Source organism: Caloenas nicobarica, chromosome 6, assembly GCF_036013445.1.
Source record: "Caloenas nicobarica isolate bCalNic1 chromosome 6, bCalNic1.hap1, whole genome shotgun sequence".
NCBI lineage: Eukaryota > Metazoa > Chordata > Aves > Columbiformes > Columbidae > Caloenas > Caloenas nicobarica.
Window position 1 is genome coordinate 31,964,314 of NC_088250.1, and position 16,740 is coordinate 31,981,053.

At 43.7% G+C, this 16,740-nt stretch overlaps 1 protein-coding gene across 1 annotated transcript in view; it reads right to left on the reverse strand.

The window, feature by feature from the left end:
* The window catches only part of SLC12A8 (solute carrier family 12 member 8), a 47,639-nt gene that overhangs the window by 1,356 nt on the left and 29,543 nt on the right, over window positions 1-16,740 (reverse strand). Inside the window, exons 6-12 of the mRNA XM_065637897.1 lie at window positions 13,446-13,533; window positions 11,593-11,680; window positions 8,538-8,684; window positions 5,073-5,742; window positions 4,093-4,190; window positions 2,973-3,090; window positions 714-774 (exon numbers count right to left, since the gene is read on the reverse strand). Of these exons, the coding sequence (XP_065493969.1) occupies window positions 714-774; window positions 2,973-3,090; window positions 4,093-4,190; window positions 5,073-5,742; window positions 8,538-8,684; window positions 11,593-11,680; window positions 13,446-13,533 (1,270 nt within the window). The remainder of the gene's footprint in view (window positions 1-713; window positions 775-2,972; window positions 3,091-4,092; window positions 4,191-5,072; window positions 5,743-8,537; window positions 8,685-11,592; window positions 11,681-13,445; window positions 13,534-16,740) is intronic.

A 16,740-nucleotide genomic window follows, 5' to 3' on the forward strand; every position in this document is an offset into this window, starting at 1 on the left:
AAATCCCACTGCACTGTACAGCAGCAGAGATGGTCACTACCCACCGTGGGAAACTCAAATGCGATGGAATTAATAATTAATAGGATCAAAACTAATTTAAAAAAACTAGTTAATAACCAACCAAAGAAAAACATGTAGGTTCCTTCCTGTAGGTTTCCTTCCTGTAGGAAGGAAAATCCCAAGACATTGCTACTGCAGTCCCATACAGACTCAATACTGAACAGTTCCTTCACTGAAGACCTTGTTTATTGTATTTGTCCCGTAGCTATTCTCTGAAACTCCAGCGCGGCTGTCATGTGCTCCTGTTCCACCACTACCACAGTAATTTGCTTTCAACGGATGGTGGGTGGAAGAGATGGAGGATGGAGTGTTCTGTGCCTCATTTCCTACCAGATTTTCCAGTTCAACCTGAGCCACCAAGGCTGAGCACAGACCTTTGGGGTAGGATAAAGCTTCAGGCACCAAAATATGTTTGGCAGCTGATGTGTCCACACATAAGGCAGAGTCTCCAGCTGCCCCACTTATGGGGCCAGCCATACACCAGGCTAACGGGAGCAAACAGTTATTTTTGCCATTAAGAATTACTTTGAGTACACAAGAAGGGACTGCGCAAGGTAACAAGCAAGTCAACCCTGCCAGCCCTTGCTGTGCACATTAGTGGGTCACGAGAACAATGAGCACCGCCCCGGCACTGCCAAGTGACTGGTACCAACCTGCACGAGGTGATCAAAACCGACTTAATCCAGCTGAAGAAACTGAAATTTGCTGCTGCTCCTGCAGAGAAAAGGCACAAGAAGTCAGTGTGCTGCTAATTCTCTCATAATAGCATTACGCCATTGAATTTTTGCATAAAATCTCAAAATAATATGCTTGTTATTAGCCTTCAGCACACAAAGATTGCACAATGGTGAGAACACTCCTGCAGTCTCCCCATGCACCGCGGCTTTTAAACGATTGTCAAGAAATTCAACCCAAATTTCGCACAGAGAACACCTATCCTTTCCCAGAACAACAGCTTGTGAAAAGCCCAGTAAAGCCGGGAGCAAAGCGCAGACACCTGCTGCGAGACCTTCTCCTCCCTGGATGGCGAAGACGTTCCCACTGCAGGGATGGGGAGACAGGAGGAGCCATTCGACCCACCTCAACTAGGGTGGCTGTGGTCTCACCACTCGTCCCCCCTCTTCTCTCACTCCATGGAGAGCTGGCTTAATTTATTACACCAATGCTATTTTTTTCTGTAGAATTAGTTCCTTGCACTGGCTCGCTGCAGAGGCAGGGAAGTGCCGGAGCTGGCAGCAAAAGCAGCAGTTTGTGGTGAGGGACAGGGAAGAGAGCAGAGACCTGGCAGTGTCTGCTGGGTTTGGCTTAGGCTGTTGAGGAGAAAGAGAGAGGACAAAGGACGTGTCGAAATCCCAGAGCATTTCTGCTCCCAAGGTCTCAATCTAGTCCTTAATCCAGAGCATCTCTCAAGCCAGTGTCTCCCAACCTTTCTAGACAGAAGGGTCATTCAGTCTTCTGGAGAATAAGCTCATGGATCATTGGATGCCATGTGGCTGCACAATAATGTTCACTCACAGTCAAATAACAATTAGGCTGAACTTTGAGTGTTCATTTCTAACTTATTTGCCATGAGTTTTTTTACTGTATGCATGGGAAGGCATGAGCAAAGGAAACCAAGAAAAAAAAAGTCTAATTACACTGCCATTCCCCAGATCACCTTCCAAAATCCTCTACACACTGACTGGGAAATTCTTTCTGTAGTCATTTTTGGTAAGTATTTCAAAAGCAGATAAGAGAGATATCATATAGTGAATATACAAAGGCAAAGAAAAGTCCAAAGCCTGAAAACCTTATTTGTGTTTTAATATATAAAAAACTTTGTTAAACTGAGATATATCTCAAAAGATACAAATTAGCAAGTACTATCCACAGTCTCAGCAATTTTCTACTATCCCATACGGATAAATAGAAAAGAAATCAGAGTAGAGAGAGAAGCATTGGTGAGAGGTGTTTTGATCGTTACCAAGTGACAACTATTTTTTGGTTTCTCATTGTTTAGGTAAGTAGGTACCAGGTTTCAGAAACCCAGAGTCTAATAATCTTTCACCTGAATAAACCCAGGCAGCTCTTTCTACATTGCTTAGAAGACATGAACTCAGGGTTTTTTCACTTTTCTCATCTTGGTTTCTCGTCCTGGACAAAAAAATTGCATGTACACATGTGCAGGTACTCATGTCTGTGTGCACCTACGTATATATTTATGCATAAATACATAAGTACACGCACACTGCGTATCACCCTCTCCCTTCAGAGACACAACCCGATGCAAACCCCTCCCATGGTCGTGCCAAGGAGCTGCAGACTCTCACAAGCTTCTTTCTAAATGTGCTTCGCTGTTTAAGTTTGAACTTGTTTAAGCCGATCACATGCGCAGACATTTCTAATGCCCTCGGCCTGAGAGTATTTTCCCAGATTATGTTCCCAACATATTCAACCTGTTTAGTTCTGGAATCAAAAGGCTCTCTTGTTCTGCAGTTATGAATGCTGAAATTTAATGAGATACTCGTCATAATTCCCATTTTCATTAAAGTTTTCTCAGGTGGGTTTAGATTGATTAATTAAGTTTATTGAAATGTATTTACGGCAGATTTTTCTCGTTGCTGTGATACATTTACAATCTGCCATCCCTGTTAAGTCTTAGTATTAGTATCTGGTTTTGCCATTTAAAGTACAATATATTAAAGCATAAGCACAAGGTTCACAGTATCAAACTCATGCTAGTTGCCATTAGAATCCAATATATAATTAAAGAGCCAGAGAGAAAATGTATTAAAACTAGCAATGAAACAAAACCTTATTATCCACTGTGTCACCTGCATATTAAACACAAGAGTCCCGATTCCTAATTAAGTTAAATTAAAGCTTAATGAATTTTTAAGCAGATTTAATAATACGCTAAAAAAAAAGCTCACCAAGGGGGAGTCCTGGGCTCACTTGGCCGATGTAGAAATACAGAATAAAAGCAGCACCCAGGCTGACAAGGGTGTAGATCCACTGAATGACAAACATGATGATGAGGGACACGACCGCCTGTTGGGAAGACAAGGCTTGGGGTTACCCGCGAGTCCGTAGGAGAACACATTGATGACAAGCTGACATCCCTTTTTCTGCAAAGCTCAGCAGCTCTGTTGACCTCCTGGCAGTGCCCAGGAAGGACTATTCACCTTCAGACACAGCCTCGCACCAGGTCAACAACTTGTTCCTCAGCCTTGCAACATGAGCGTGCTTTGCAACTCTGAGGATTAAACTAAAAGGGCTGGGTGTGTTGTTTGAGTGGGTTTGTTACATTTTGCACACAGCTACAAAATCCCCATCCATGCAGCAAAGCCATATGGTTCATCCATTATGCATATCTGACCCTCTCCCTGTCATCTGCCCATTAATCCATCTTCCCAAGATGAATTTAAATGTCTTAAACTCCTCAGTGCCTTGAGACGGCAGCTATCGAAAATTTATTCTTTAGTGTCGTGCTGGAGGAATGCTCCACTTTACTCCCTCAAAAGGTGGAATTTCACAGCTGGACTGCTGGTATCAGGAGGTCAGCACTAACAAAAACCCACCTCGAGCTTGCAGAAAACAGCTCGTAAATAAAAGGAAAACAGCTTTGAAGCCACTGTCTCACTCCATCCCAGGGCAAGAAAAAGCAGGCTGGCACATGGTGAAAAGAGAGACACTGATTTTTTTTTGCAGCCAGCCAAGCAACTCTAAAGTCTTAAGATGTCAGACTTTGAATTTTAATTTGGCTTCGGCTTTGTTTGTTTGTTTGGGCATTTGTTTGTTTGCTTTTGTGTTGGGGTTTGTTTGCTTGCTTGTTTGTTTTTCCCTGGTGTTGTTTTAATTAATATGCCATCTTGCTTCCTCTGAATTTGAACTGCTGGGTGCATGGTACCTTGAGTACTTAACTCAGGTGACCTGGAATACTAGAATCAAAAGCCATTTTAAAATATTGGAGTGTATTTACAATGTAGTAAGTGATGAACTTCCTTCTGTTTTCTACAATCACAAACTGGTGCTCAAAATAAAATTACTTACACCAGCAAAGGAAACCCAGTGATTGCAGAATTTGGAGTAGAACGATTCTGGTAATTGTTGAATTCCCAGCTCCGGACTTTGTTGCTTTATAGACAATTCTGCTTGGGGAGAAAAAAAAAATTAGAAAGGAACTACAATGTTGGGGTTTGTTCTCCTGCTTTACATTACCAGATTCAAAAAAAAAAAAAAAAAAAAACACCACACCACCAAAGAGCAGAAATTCTAGCTGAGATCTCGGTAGAGCAGAGTTAAAACAAAACCTCTAAAATGAAACCAGAAAAGAAGTTCAAGAAAAAAAAAAAAAGTGTCCAGCTCTGGTGCTGAGTCCATTGGAAGGCCACATCTGCCTCTCTCTGCCTCAGTTTCCTGATTTGTGAAAAAAAGATAAATAATACTTTTCTCCCTCAGGGGGGTTTATGAAGCTTAATTGACTAATGCTGATAAAACACTACAGTACTGAGATAACAAGCTCCAAGTAAACACACGGTATCAAATACCCACATCGCCAACAAAACAAATTCAGACTCACAGCTGTGGATGTGGAATCACAGACCCCATCTGCGGCACAGGGACCACTGCATTTTCATAGTCTGAGCTTTAGACTTGAATGGCTCCGTTCCTCCTACCCCATGCCAGGCTGAAGTAAACCCCAAGATACACTCAAAACCTTTTTAATATACAGCACTAAGTGTGCATGTGTAGAATAATGAGTGTATAGTAAAGAACCCTTCACTAAATGCAGTCCTGCCTGCTTTCCTGTGATTAATCTTCCGTAGGAAATTGCATCAGAGCTTCTCCTGTGATGCGCTGAGCTGAACTCTACCCTCACCTGGAATAAATGATATTATTGCTATGAATCACTGAATGACAGCCCCATATAACACTGGTTTTATGCCTGCTTCTGGGAAAGCACCAAGAGGACAATGGTTATAAAGCATTCCCCTGTCAGCACGGAGATGTCCGTCTCCCACAGCCCTTACCTTCTCCCCGCTGGCCAGGGAGCACCTCGCTGCAGAGCTGCTCCCCATGCTCCAGCAGCCCGGGTGTCTGCTGGGCATCCATAGCAAGTGGTGAGCACGGACCCACGGCACTCCGATGGACCTGCTCATCCAGGTCCTGCTGGCTCTTGAGGTGGGGCTCCATGGCCTCATCCCAGCCGTAAGAAGCCGAGGGAGCATCGTGATGGAGGTCCAGAAGAAAGCTGTCTTGTAACATCTGCTTGGCTGGCTTATTTGCCTTCTTTTGTTTGGTCTTTTGGGTTAAATTCTCAGCTTGTCCCTTTTTGCAAGTACCTGGCTCACTACGAAATGGTTTAAAAAGCTGGTCCATGTCTTTTGTGAATTCCAGCAAGGTGCCGTTTGATCTGGTTTGAATTATTCCATCTACTGCACGGCTGGAGGGCTTGTTGAAAATTAAAGGCTGGGAAGGGTGAGCAGGTCTAACATTTTCCATCTGGGTGACATCGAGTTTCTGCTGAATGTTGTAGGTCAAGGAGACTGAGAAATAGGAATAGTCTACAGCAATATATGTCAACATGAAGTTGATGGTGACTATGGGAGCAAGAACGTTCACTTGCCCAATGAAGACGAAAGCCATGGTGATGAGACTTGTTAAGCAAATCGCAGCCACTGGAGTCTTGTTGGGTCCTTTCTAGTTCACAAATAAAACAAACTTACATTTAAATTACCATGAGCCTTGCCATGAGGATTCCCCACTTGCTCAGCTGCCACGGGCGGTTACCTGGGCAGTCCGCAGTACCCCCTTAGTCATGAAATACATGCAACGCATGTGCAAGCAGAGGCTCCAGCTTAATAAACTAAAGAACCGGCTGGTAGCCCAAAGCTGCTGAGTTCCCACCTCACCTCTGAGCCTTACTCAATCTTTGTCTTTGGAAAACTTATCCACTCTTGCTCTGTATCTTCACGGTAAAACAATGTCATTGAAGCAGCAACAAACCTTCAGAGAGATTTGTGTGGCTTATGGGAAGTCTGGCAATAAAACGTGCTAATGAGAGTTAACCGTTCATCTCTAATTTGTCTTCAGCACTCCACATCGCTGCCCGCCTCCTCATCAGCAGCTTCTGGCCCTGTCCTGACACCAGGCTGAGCTACAACCACCGTCTGCTGAGCCTCTGCACTTGGGCTTTCCCTCCTCACACCCACCCAGCCACAGCAGGAGAGCAGCAGAGAGGCTGGGCAGCGAGGATGCTGGAGGGCAGGAGGCATGTTGGGCAGCCAGGAGAAACACCACCTGCTCCTCTCCTTTGGGGTGGGGTGAAGGCAGGGAGGGGAGGAGAAAAAGAGAGACAAAGCAAAGGGCATCGGGGGCGGGAAGACTTGAGCTATCAGCTCTTGAACTTTAATCCCAGGTCTAATGTTCCCTCTCTTGGACCAGGCACCATCTTGCTGTTTCAGTACCTGAGAAGCTTGTGCAGGCTGCATAAAGGCCTTGCTGGAAAACAGCTTACAAGATATCTTACAAAATATCTTAGGTTTTCACTTAATGCATGTGCTTCTTTAATAAACACACAGCTCAAATGGAAACTATTTCTATTTCCTCCACTCTTATTTATTAACAAAAAAAGGGAACAGCCCTGGACCTTACATCTTTCCACAATGAAATAGAAATGCATCTCAGGGATGAAGGAACACCGTTCCCAGAAAGCATCTTCAGCATCAGAAAGGCATACTGAGATGGGGAACAGATGGTACCACTTCATGATACCTTTGGCTTGGGTTTAACCCTACAGAAAAAACTCTCATCCTTCACATCAGCTGGGGTTATGGTGATTACAACACTTTTTTCAACCATGGAAAAGAAGAACTGATGTGTGAACAGAGTGCTGAGAGCAAACTAAATTTATTACCTCTCCATAAACCAAATCTAGACAATTTCCATGGTGGCAGAGAGAAGGACGAGGGGAAAGTGATCTGCCTTTGATTTCTCACCTCTTTTTGAGTGCTTCCCGTTGTGGTACTCTGCCCGGACAGAGTTCAGAGCAGAAAATTTGACAAAAAGACAGAAAACTATCAGAGAAGAGAGGGAATCGGCTTTGCAGTCAAATTTCCTAAATCACTGAGAATTTGCAAAGGATTGCCAAGTGGAGAACAGCCTGTTCTGAGATCGTCTGACAACTGTCGTCAGGAGCTGGAAGGTTTTACTGTTATTGTTCCTGCTTCACCTATAATTATTACTATTTTATAATTATAATAATAATTATTATTATTATTACTTCAATTTTAGAAAATTACTTTGAGAAACATTAAAAAAGTCTAGAAAATTATTATACCTATAAAACATTTAAATACTTAAAACATTAATAAATACCAATATTGTAAAATATTTTTCTCTATTTACAAGCTGCTTTAAAGGAGCAAAACATCATAAGATTTTTCAAGCTGCTCACTAGAGACAGGTGCTGCAAGTTATTGAGAGTGAGGGATTTATTTCCTCCTTGTTTAGAAGAAGAGTAAGACATAAAAAATAGTTTGCTCTGAATCTATAGCTTAAGACTAGAGTCCTTAGTGACTGGTACTTTGACTGATCTCAGTGGAACGACTCATGTGAACAAGGATTATTTACAAGGACAAGGAAAAAGCCTCTTGTCATATTCAAAGCAAGGCTTTGTTTCAAAGCATATCTAAAGCTTAGCAGCCCCTAACTTAACCTTTGAAATCTATTCTTTGTTTTTATTTTATCGTGTCCAAAAGGCACCTTTTCTCACAAAGAAGTGTCCTCCAGTGCATGCAGACTGAATCCGCTGCACTGGGACTAGTCACATACTCAGCTATGAGGTTACCAAAGAGGATAGGAACAGCTCAAAGAAAAATGTGCAGGAAAGAAAAAAAAATTAAAAAAAAAAAAAAGAAAAAAAGAGAAAAAAGAGAAAAAAGAGAAAAAAGAGAAAAAAGAGAAAAAAGAGAAAAAAGAGAAAAAAGAGAAAAAAGAGAAAAAAGAGAAAAAAGAGAAAAAAGAGAAAAAAGAAAGGAGGAAAAAAAAGAAAAAGAAAAAAAAAGAAAAAAGAAATACGTATTTAGAGGCAGCTGCCATTTCATCGAAGTGCTCGGACAAAAGCTTCAGGCCTCTGCCCTGGATGGGAGGGCAGAGAAGAGCTCGGTACCTCCCTCCATCATGGTTAGGATCAGCACCAGCGTAGATAAGGTGTTTCCAAAAAAAAAATCGCAGGTAAAGTTATATCATAAGTGGCTTTAGTGAGGACAGCTCGACAAGTGGGTCCAAGGGCGGGAAGGGACCATTTTTATAAAAATCACTCATTTCCCAGCTTTTCTACCTACTCTTGGTTACCAGATCCCAAGCCTTGCCCTCCTCAATTTTCATAGATCCCTCATCTCTCCAGACAGACACACAGAAACCCCAGCTTCCTAAATCACTGGTTTTCCTTCAGGTGAAGGCTTGACAGCAATCTCAGAGAAAGGACGACTAACCCCACGTCCCAGGAAGGCGAGCATGGGGACCACGTTCTCCTGGGCGATGCACTGCAGGATCCTGGGTGCTCCGTAGAGCCCACCCATGCAGGAGGCCAGGGATGAGATGTACAGCCCTAGCAAAAACAAGAAACCCACCAAGGATACCTGGAAGAAGCATAAACAACACAAAATTAATGCCATTGTTCTTTAAAGACCCTCCAAGCAATCTTAAATATATGTGTTTTAAGAGATCTCATATATTTTGTAACCTTGCTAAACGAACAGAGCAAGCCCTGGGAAAGCAGCAATTTAACTGGTCTGTGGTATAAAGTGCAAGTAATTAATACAGGAAAATTATCCCATAGAAGTAATTTAATACTGAACATCCTGTACCGACAGAGCCATTTGACAAGCTCATATCCAAGAAATTCTTTGTCACTTGGAGCAATTGTAGCAAAGCAGCAGCTATTAGATTCCCTTTAAGTAACTGGAAGTGAGTTTATTTCAGGAGAGATCACTTATATACAGAGCACATCATACAGGAAAAGCTGCCCAGGCTTTCAATCATCCAAAACAGGAAGACAAACCCCTGTGTCCCAGCGGGGAAAACCAATCCTGAAAGAAAATACACAGCGAAGCCAAATCAAAATTGCCACTTAAACAAATGCCATCTCAAAAAATACGCTCCGAAGGATATAATACAATGACCTTATTTTCCTGTCTTCAATGAGAAAAGAATTTCCTTTGGCCAACACGAAACTTTAAAAAAATACTTTAAAGCTGCAGTGCTAACGAGGCTGGGTTTATTACCGGTTTTTAGCGAGCGCCCTTTCAAACCGGGAGCATCTCCTGCAGGCGTGGAGGGACAGGAGGGCAGCTCAGGGTCTGTCACATGGAAATGAGGACTGGGGTCCCCCTGTGCAGGTCCCCACTGTCAAGAGCTGCAAGCACAGGCAGCATATCTAAAAAAAAACCCCACCCAACTATTATGCACAAAACCCCACAATGTGAACACTGTGCAAGAAAGCTTTGAAACGAGAGTGCTCCTGGTACCCTGGTGTAAGGATGTGGGCAGAGTCCCCTGCATCCCACACGTCCTTTGCTCCCATCCCTCCTCTCATGGAAAATAAAGTCCAAATGAACACGGGTCCTCCCAGCTTCTGTCCCTGTTGAAGTCAGGTGGCACATGCTTTATTGGAAGGAATGACAAAAATTTACGTGGCTAAAGACAATTCGAGCTACATCTGCCTTTTCCTCATCTATGAAATCTGCATGCAGCAAAAAGGAGATTGGGTAAAAAGTCATAAAATCCTTGCTGTTTGGGGAAGGCATGTAAAATCAATGTTGTGGTCCAGAACCATACAAACTTCCTACCACAATGTTTATTTTCCCATGAAAATCCACTTGGCCTCGTGAATTTTATTTTGTGGGACAGAAGAAACTTGAGGCAAAGATGAGCAGATATCAGCTTCCATTAGAACAACAGGCAGACACTCAATGGGGAATCTTCCCTTCCCTTGCCTCTAGTCCTGCCCTGACAAATACTTGGAAGAAACAATCAGCTGTGCCAGACATCATATATTACTTTAGCTGCCAAAAATGCTTGCATTTAAATGTACTACTTGACATTCAAATCAGTGTTAAGAGGGGAAGAGTCCTTTTCACCAAGGCTGATGAAAGGCTTTGCTGGGAGTTCTGAGCACAGAGAGTGTGAATACTTTGTAAGAAATTGGCACTTCGAGCTCATTAGAAGTGAAATTACTGAATCTCATTTTTATGTTTAAAAAGCCAAACAAGTATTGTAAGAGAGAAAAGCAGCCAAGTCCTTGCTCACCTGTGAGTGACAGAAAGGGAGAGTGTGGATGGGTAATGACCTCTCCCCGCTCCCTCTCTCCAAAGTCATTAAAATCTAAAGCAGCTTGTAATAACTCAAACAAGCAACATGAATATTTGGACTACACCATTGTTTTGTTCCATACTAGGGAAAAGAAAACTGAATCTGCTTTTTTTGGGTTTTGTTTATTTGCTTGGGGTTTTTTATATATAACATTGTTAAATATCTTCACATTCTTTCCTGGGAGATTTTTCATTCCCTCCTGCCCCCGAGAGTTTTGAAGTTAAAACACAGCTTTAACCATCTCTTTCTCTTCATCTGATTCATTGAAAGCTGATTCTTTTAGTTACTGTACTTTTCGCCCACTAAGTCACTGACATACAAAGACATTGCCTCAAAGAAGGTAGGCTCATTTTTTTCTCCCTGAAACAGAAATGACTTTTTGCTTTAAGAGGAAGTGGCAGGAGCCATACTAATAATTTGGAGTTTATTTGGGGAGCTGGAGCTACAAATTACTTAGAAGAAAACAAAGCCAGAGTTTCAAATTGATATTTTAGATTAAAACCATGTTACGAATCAAATCAATGACAAACATCTAATTTTAAATTAATCACAAGAAATAGCGTCAAACATGGTGAACCCATGATTTGGATAATGCTGACAACAGAAAATTAGCCCTTCCGTATCCCATCTAAAGGAAGACAATGGCGCACACCAAAATCTCTTTCTCTCTTTTTAAAGGCCTGCAATGATAAGGTTCATTGCCTGTAACACGACAAATCTCCCTCACATATATACACCCATGTGGAAAGTCTCGAGTTTCATAATCCTATTGCTCACCCTGCAATTACAGCCCACTAGATATGGAAATGTAAGCTTCGCTTGACTTAGTAAAGATAAGCAGTGGGGTTCTTTAGAGATTTCAATTTGGTCTAAGCTTTCACCAATGAGAAAGGATAAAATGAATAAAATACAGCATTTATCATTAGGCCACATTAGCATATTTTAGCTCTTAAAGCTATTGCTGGGTGATTATGCCAAGATTCAGCATTACTGGATATGCTGGTGAATGCAAAGCTATTCAAATCAATTGTACACTGGGATTTGCAATGGGAAAATCTCCCTGAATTTCAATGAGGGATGGGTACCCAAATTCCTTAGGCTTTTGGAACAGTAAGGCAAATGGCAACCCGAAAGCACCATTATACAAAACCACACTGGGTTATTGAAACAAGTTACCTTCTCAGCTATCATAAAGTCATAGCGGAGTGACTGACGGGTACAAGTGGCTCCCAGCAAAAAAACAAAGACCACGTAGAGAAACCACCTGTAAATAATAAAAATAAACTATTTTTTTCCAGCAAGACAAGACCATTGATAATTCTGCCCATTAGCAGAGCCAGGAGATGGTCAAGGACCCACAAGCTGGGTCTTCAATCACTCTGCATGGGCTGTTCCCGCAAGATTTAGCCTCAAGGCTGAAGTTAATATCAGTCCATGTTACTTACCCACCACAATGTACCAGGGACAGCTGCGGCGTGACCATACGGTACCCCTGAAGAGAAGCTACCTGCATTCTTGATGTGTGCATGGGGGGAATAAGCCAGTCCTGGGGACAGACTTTTTAGTAGGGCCTCAGGCGATAGTTGAAGATCATAGAATCATAGAATAGTTTGGGTTGGAAGGGACCTTCAAAGCTCATCTAGTCCAACCCCCTGCAATGGGCAGGGACATCCTCACCCAGCTCAGGTTGCTCAGAGCCCCGTCCAGCCTGGCCTTGAATGTCTCCAGGGATGGGGCATCTACCACCTCTCCAGGCAACCTGGGCCAGGGTTTCACTACCCCCTTCATAAAAAATTTCGTCCTTATATCTAACATGAATCTCCCCTGCTTTAGTTTAAAACCATTACCCCTCATCCTATCGCAAGAGGCCCTGCTAAAAAGTCTGTCCCCATCTTTCTTATAAGCCCCCTCTAAGTAGTGAAAGGCCACAATAAGGTCTCTCCAGAGCCTTCTCTTCTCCAGGCTGAACAACCCCAACTCTCTCAGCCTGTCTTCACAGGAGAGGTCTTCCAGTCCTCTGATCATTTTTGTGGCCTCATCCAGACCCTCTTGAACAGACCCATGTCTTTCCTGCCCCTGCTCACTGGAGGGGATTGGACTAGATGGCCTTTAAATGTCCCTTCCAACCCCAACCATCCCTTGATTCTGCAGGCACACAGGTCCCCTCGTCCAGCAGTAACATAAAAACACAGCAGCAAGGCTGATCTACCACCTCAGTCCTCCTCTGGTATCTCTGGCCTTTCCAGTACTCAGGTGGAGGGATAAGCTAGTCTGTCCGCAAAGCCCAGGCAGCAGAGATGTGAATGACCACAGTCCAACCATCTGTGATACTTCTGTGTCCTGTGGCATCCCCTCACTTAAAACAAGCACCAACTTCAGCAGGAATCCTTCTGAATTCTGAAGACCCTTTCTTTCTGAGCCTTGGTACACAATTAATAATTTCAAAAGCAATTTAGGTGGCAATGAAAGCAGGCAGGAAGACCTACTGAGGCTTTTTTTTTTTAATATGTAACAGTATTTTACTACTGGAAAGCAGCGCTGCTCGGGCATCCAGGGCTCCTGCGTTCCCGTGGCCTTGCAGGTGGGTAGGTCATCTCACTTGTCTTGGCCCCATTTTCCCAACACTAAAAATCATATTTTCTAATGTATTTTATATTTTTTTTTATATTTTCTATGTATATAGAAAAAGAAAACACTTTGAAATCAACATCAATAAGTGACAAAATCACACTCCCCAAGCGTTTGAGAACTTTGCATCCCGCTCTGGGACAGCCAGGTTGCAACAGCACGACCGCTCCAGAACCAACACACATCCCACCCATCAGCGGAAGGACTGATTACAGCCACACTAATGAACCTCTTCTCTAATCCACCCAGAGTAGGTGGTGGTAACAGATGATAATTTGAATGAGAGCCAGACTTTAATTTTCCAGATGGCTGAGTAATAAAAGGTTGATGGGAACATGAAATGGATTGGTCACATCCAGGGCAGCTTCGAAAGAGTAAATTTTCCTCAATTTATGACTTACGAGGTAGCAATAGCGGCCAGAGACCCCAGGGGGATGTTGGTAGCAGGCTTCTGGAGATCTCCACTCATATTGAACCCAGCCATTACACCTGTATTTTGTAGATAGAAATGCAATTTAGAGTTAATCTAAGTTATAACATATATAATACACATTATAATATGCAATAAAAATTAATCAGTTAACTGATTGCTTCAGAACAGTAACTATTTCACTTCATTGCACTTCCACACACATGAATATTGGCCCCCATCAATTGCTTGGTAAGAAACTGTTCATGTCTTCAATAGAGGCAAGCCACCACTAACACATCTATAAAGAACCCTTTGTCCAGTTTGAACAATGCTGGGGGAAAGGAAAAAAAAGAAGGAAAAAAAAAAAAAAGCAGAAATCTGAACAAAACCCACCTTATCTTAAAGCAAACCCCACAGAAGACAATGCTGTCCAATTGTTGAAAAGAAAAATGCTATTGTTCATCAGGGCAGCGCATTCAGCAGGTGGTAAAACCCCCCCAGACCAGATCCATTACAGGTCATGCATTCACGGGGTCCAACTGCCGTCACAAAACGGCCTGTCCTGTCCATGCTTAATGACAGTCACATGCACATTTAGCAGAGGGAACAACAGCGTTCAACACGTAGGTGCCACTTCCAGCCAAGGGATCTGCCTTGGAAGCTGGCATTATCTCTGCTTTGCAGATAGGAAAACAGAAGCACTGAGAGGGCAAGTGATTTTCCCAGTGTCACGTAGAAAACACATGGTAGGACTAAGAATAAAGTACTGAAGTGTTATTTTAAGCCAGAGTACACGGTATTGTACAATCAGGGACAGTCCTTAGCCTAAAAAATTACCATCTAAAGAAGCAAGAAAGGGAAACAGGACGGAGCAAAGGATTACAGACTCCATGTTGAGGCTGGGAACCTGAGATAGAAATTGGTTGAGAGGCTTTGCCCATAGTTGAAGGTGAAGTCATACCAGATTTGCAAGAAAACACAATTTCTCTTGTCACATTATTCCAAAAGTGTTCCTAGAAGACTTCAGATATCTGCTATAAATTTTTAAAAAATTTTAAAACCCTGTGATTTAGAATCCTGATGAGAATTTGGGCAATTTTGAAGGCAGGAGAGAAGAGCCTCTTTAAGACACTAACTTCTGCCCATCACTGTCCCACCCCTCAGATGACAAACTAACGTCTTCATAAGGACGCAAGGGCCAGGTGCCAGCCAGCAGTGCTCATGGGACGGTCCCTGGGAGCCGGGGTGAGATCACCACAGCACAACAATGAGGAGGAGGATGCCAACGCCACAGCGTTCGCAGCATCTGCCAGCCCCGGCAGCAGGGACCGGCCACACGTCAGCCTGCCGCTCAGCTGCCAAGCCCAGCAGTCAATCCTCATTTCCAGAGGGCACGAGAATGACGAACCCAGCTCAGTCAGATCGATGCTTTCCCTACAGACCTTGCATGGCCACCGATGGGCTGCCAACAGGGAGCAACGGTTGGGCTGCTAATTGAGGAACAGAGGCTCATCTCCCTGCTCTGCCCCAGGCTTTGCTGTGCATCTTCATAGCTCCATCTCCCCATCTGCTCGACGGGAATAGTAACACTTCCTCTCCTCGCTGCGCTGCCGTGAGGATAGCACGTTAATGAGCACAAGGCACTCACATGTTGCCAAACACGTCAGCTAAGCATCCAGGGCTTTATTTATTTATTATTAATATTTTTCCCTTTATAATCTTTTTTTTCTCCCTTGATCACTCCACTCACCAGCTATCTTTTTCTGTCCTCCTCTCCAGCACAGAGCCAGAGCCCCAACAGCCGCTCCTTGGTCCCCACAGGCTCTTGCCATTCCTCAGCTCCTGGAAGAGCTGTCTTCCAGATTCAGACCAGATTTGCATCCTTGACACCATACCAAAACCATTACAAATCAATGTGAGTTCTTAATTTTCTCCTGGAAGACTATTCTGTGGATGTATCTCTGAACAGCGCTGCTAAAAGCCCATCAACTGGTGTGCTTTTCCCTTAAATAAAGTTTCCAAGTGCTCTTCAAGCACTGCTCATTTTAAACAGCTACACAATAGGCCTAGCTGAAGATGAGAAAAGTTAGGAATGCAGAAGTCCATGGAAATGGTCATGAACATAGAATCATGGAATTGTTTAGGTTGGAAAAGACCTTTAAGATCATCAAGTCAAACCATTAACCTAACACTGCCAAGTCCACCACTAAACCGTGTCCCTAAGCGCCACATCTACACGTCTTTCAAACACCTCCAGGGATGGTGACTCCACCACTTCCCTGGGCAGCCTGTTCCAACGCTTGATAACTCTAAGTGAAGAATTTTTTCCTAATATCCAATCTAAACCTCCCCTGGCACAACTTGAGGCCATTTCCTCTAATCCTATCACTTGTTACTTGGGAGAAGAGACCAACACCCTCCATGCTACAACCTCCTCTCAGGTAGTTGCAGACAGCGATCAGGTCTCTCCTCAGCCTCCTGTTCTCCAGGCTGAACAGCCCCAGTTCTCTCAGCCGCTCCCCATCAGACTTGTGCTCCAGATCCTTCACCAGCTCCGTTGCTCTTCTCTGCACTCTCTCCAGCACCTCAATGTCTTTCCTGTAGTGAGTGGCCCAAAACTGAACACAGGATTCGAGGTGAAGCCTCACCAGTGCTGAGTACAGGGGGATGATCAGTGCCCTAGTCTTGCTGGCCATCACACTAAATGAAGTCCCTACGAAGCACTCTTCAGTGACATGCTACTTTGCCAATCAGAGGCAAAGCAGAAAGCAGAGAATACTCTGAATTTTTCTTCCAAAGGGAGCAAACTATTGTCAGAAGGACAGCTGTTAATCTCATGTGCCTCTTGGCCAAGTTTCCCAAACATCTGGCACCACCTCAAAACCTTCCAGCTTGAGCTTGACTCACCTCTTCCTCATCCAAACTCCTGCCTCAGCAAAGCACTGGGGAAGAACCAAAATGGCATTTTCTGGACTGAATATGAAAAAAGTTGAAGATGTGAGTCACTAGCACAGCAATGACTGCACAGCCCAGACCATCTCGTTGTGTCCCTCCCACAAATCCACACATATTCAGGACCTGCCAGAGCCCACATCAACAGGATCTTGAGATCAACGACTGACCTCCTGCCCAGCAGCAACTAGGGGTCAGACCCAGGCCAGTGCACACCATTAGCTCTTGTCAGGACCCCCAGGAGGTCACCAGAGTCTCACGGCTTCCACTGTCAAAGGCCAAGGCCACCACAGAGAGAACCAGCACAGATACTCTCAGCCACTCAGGCCAAA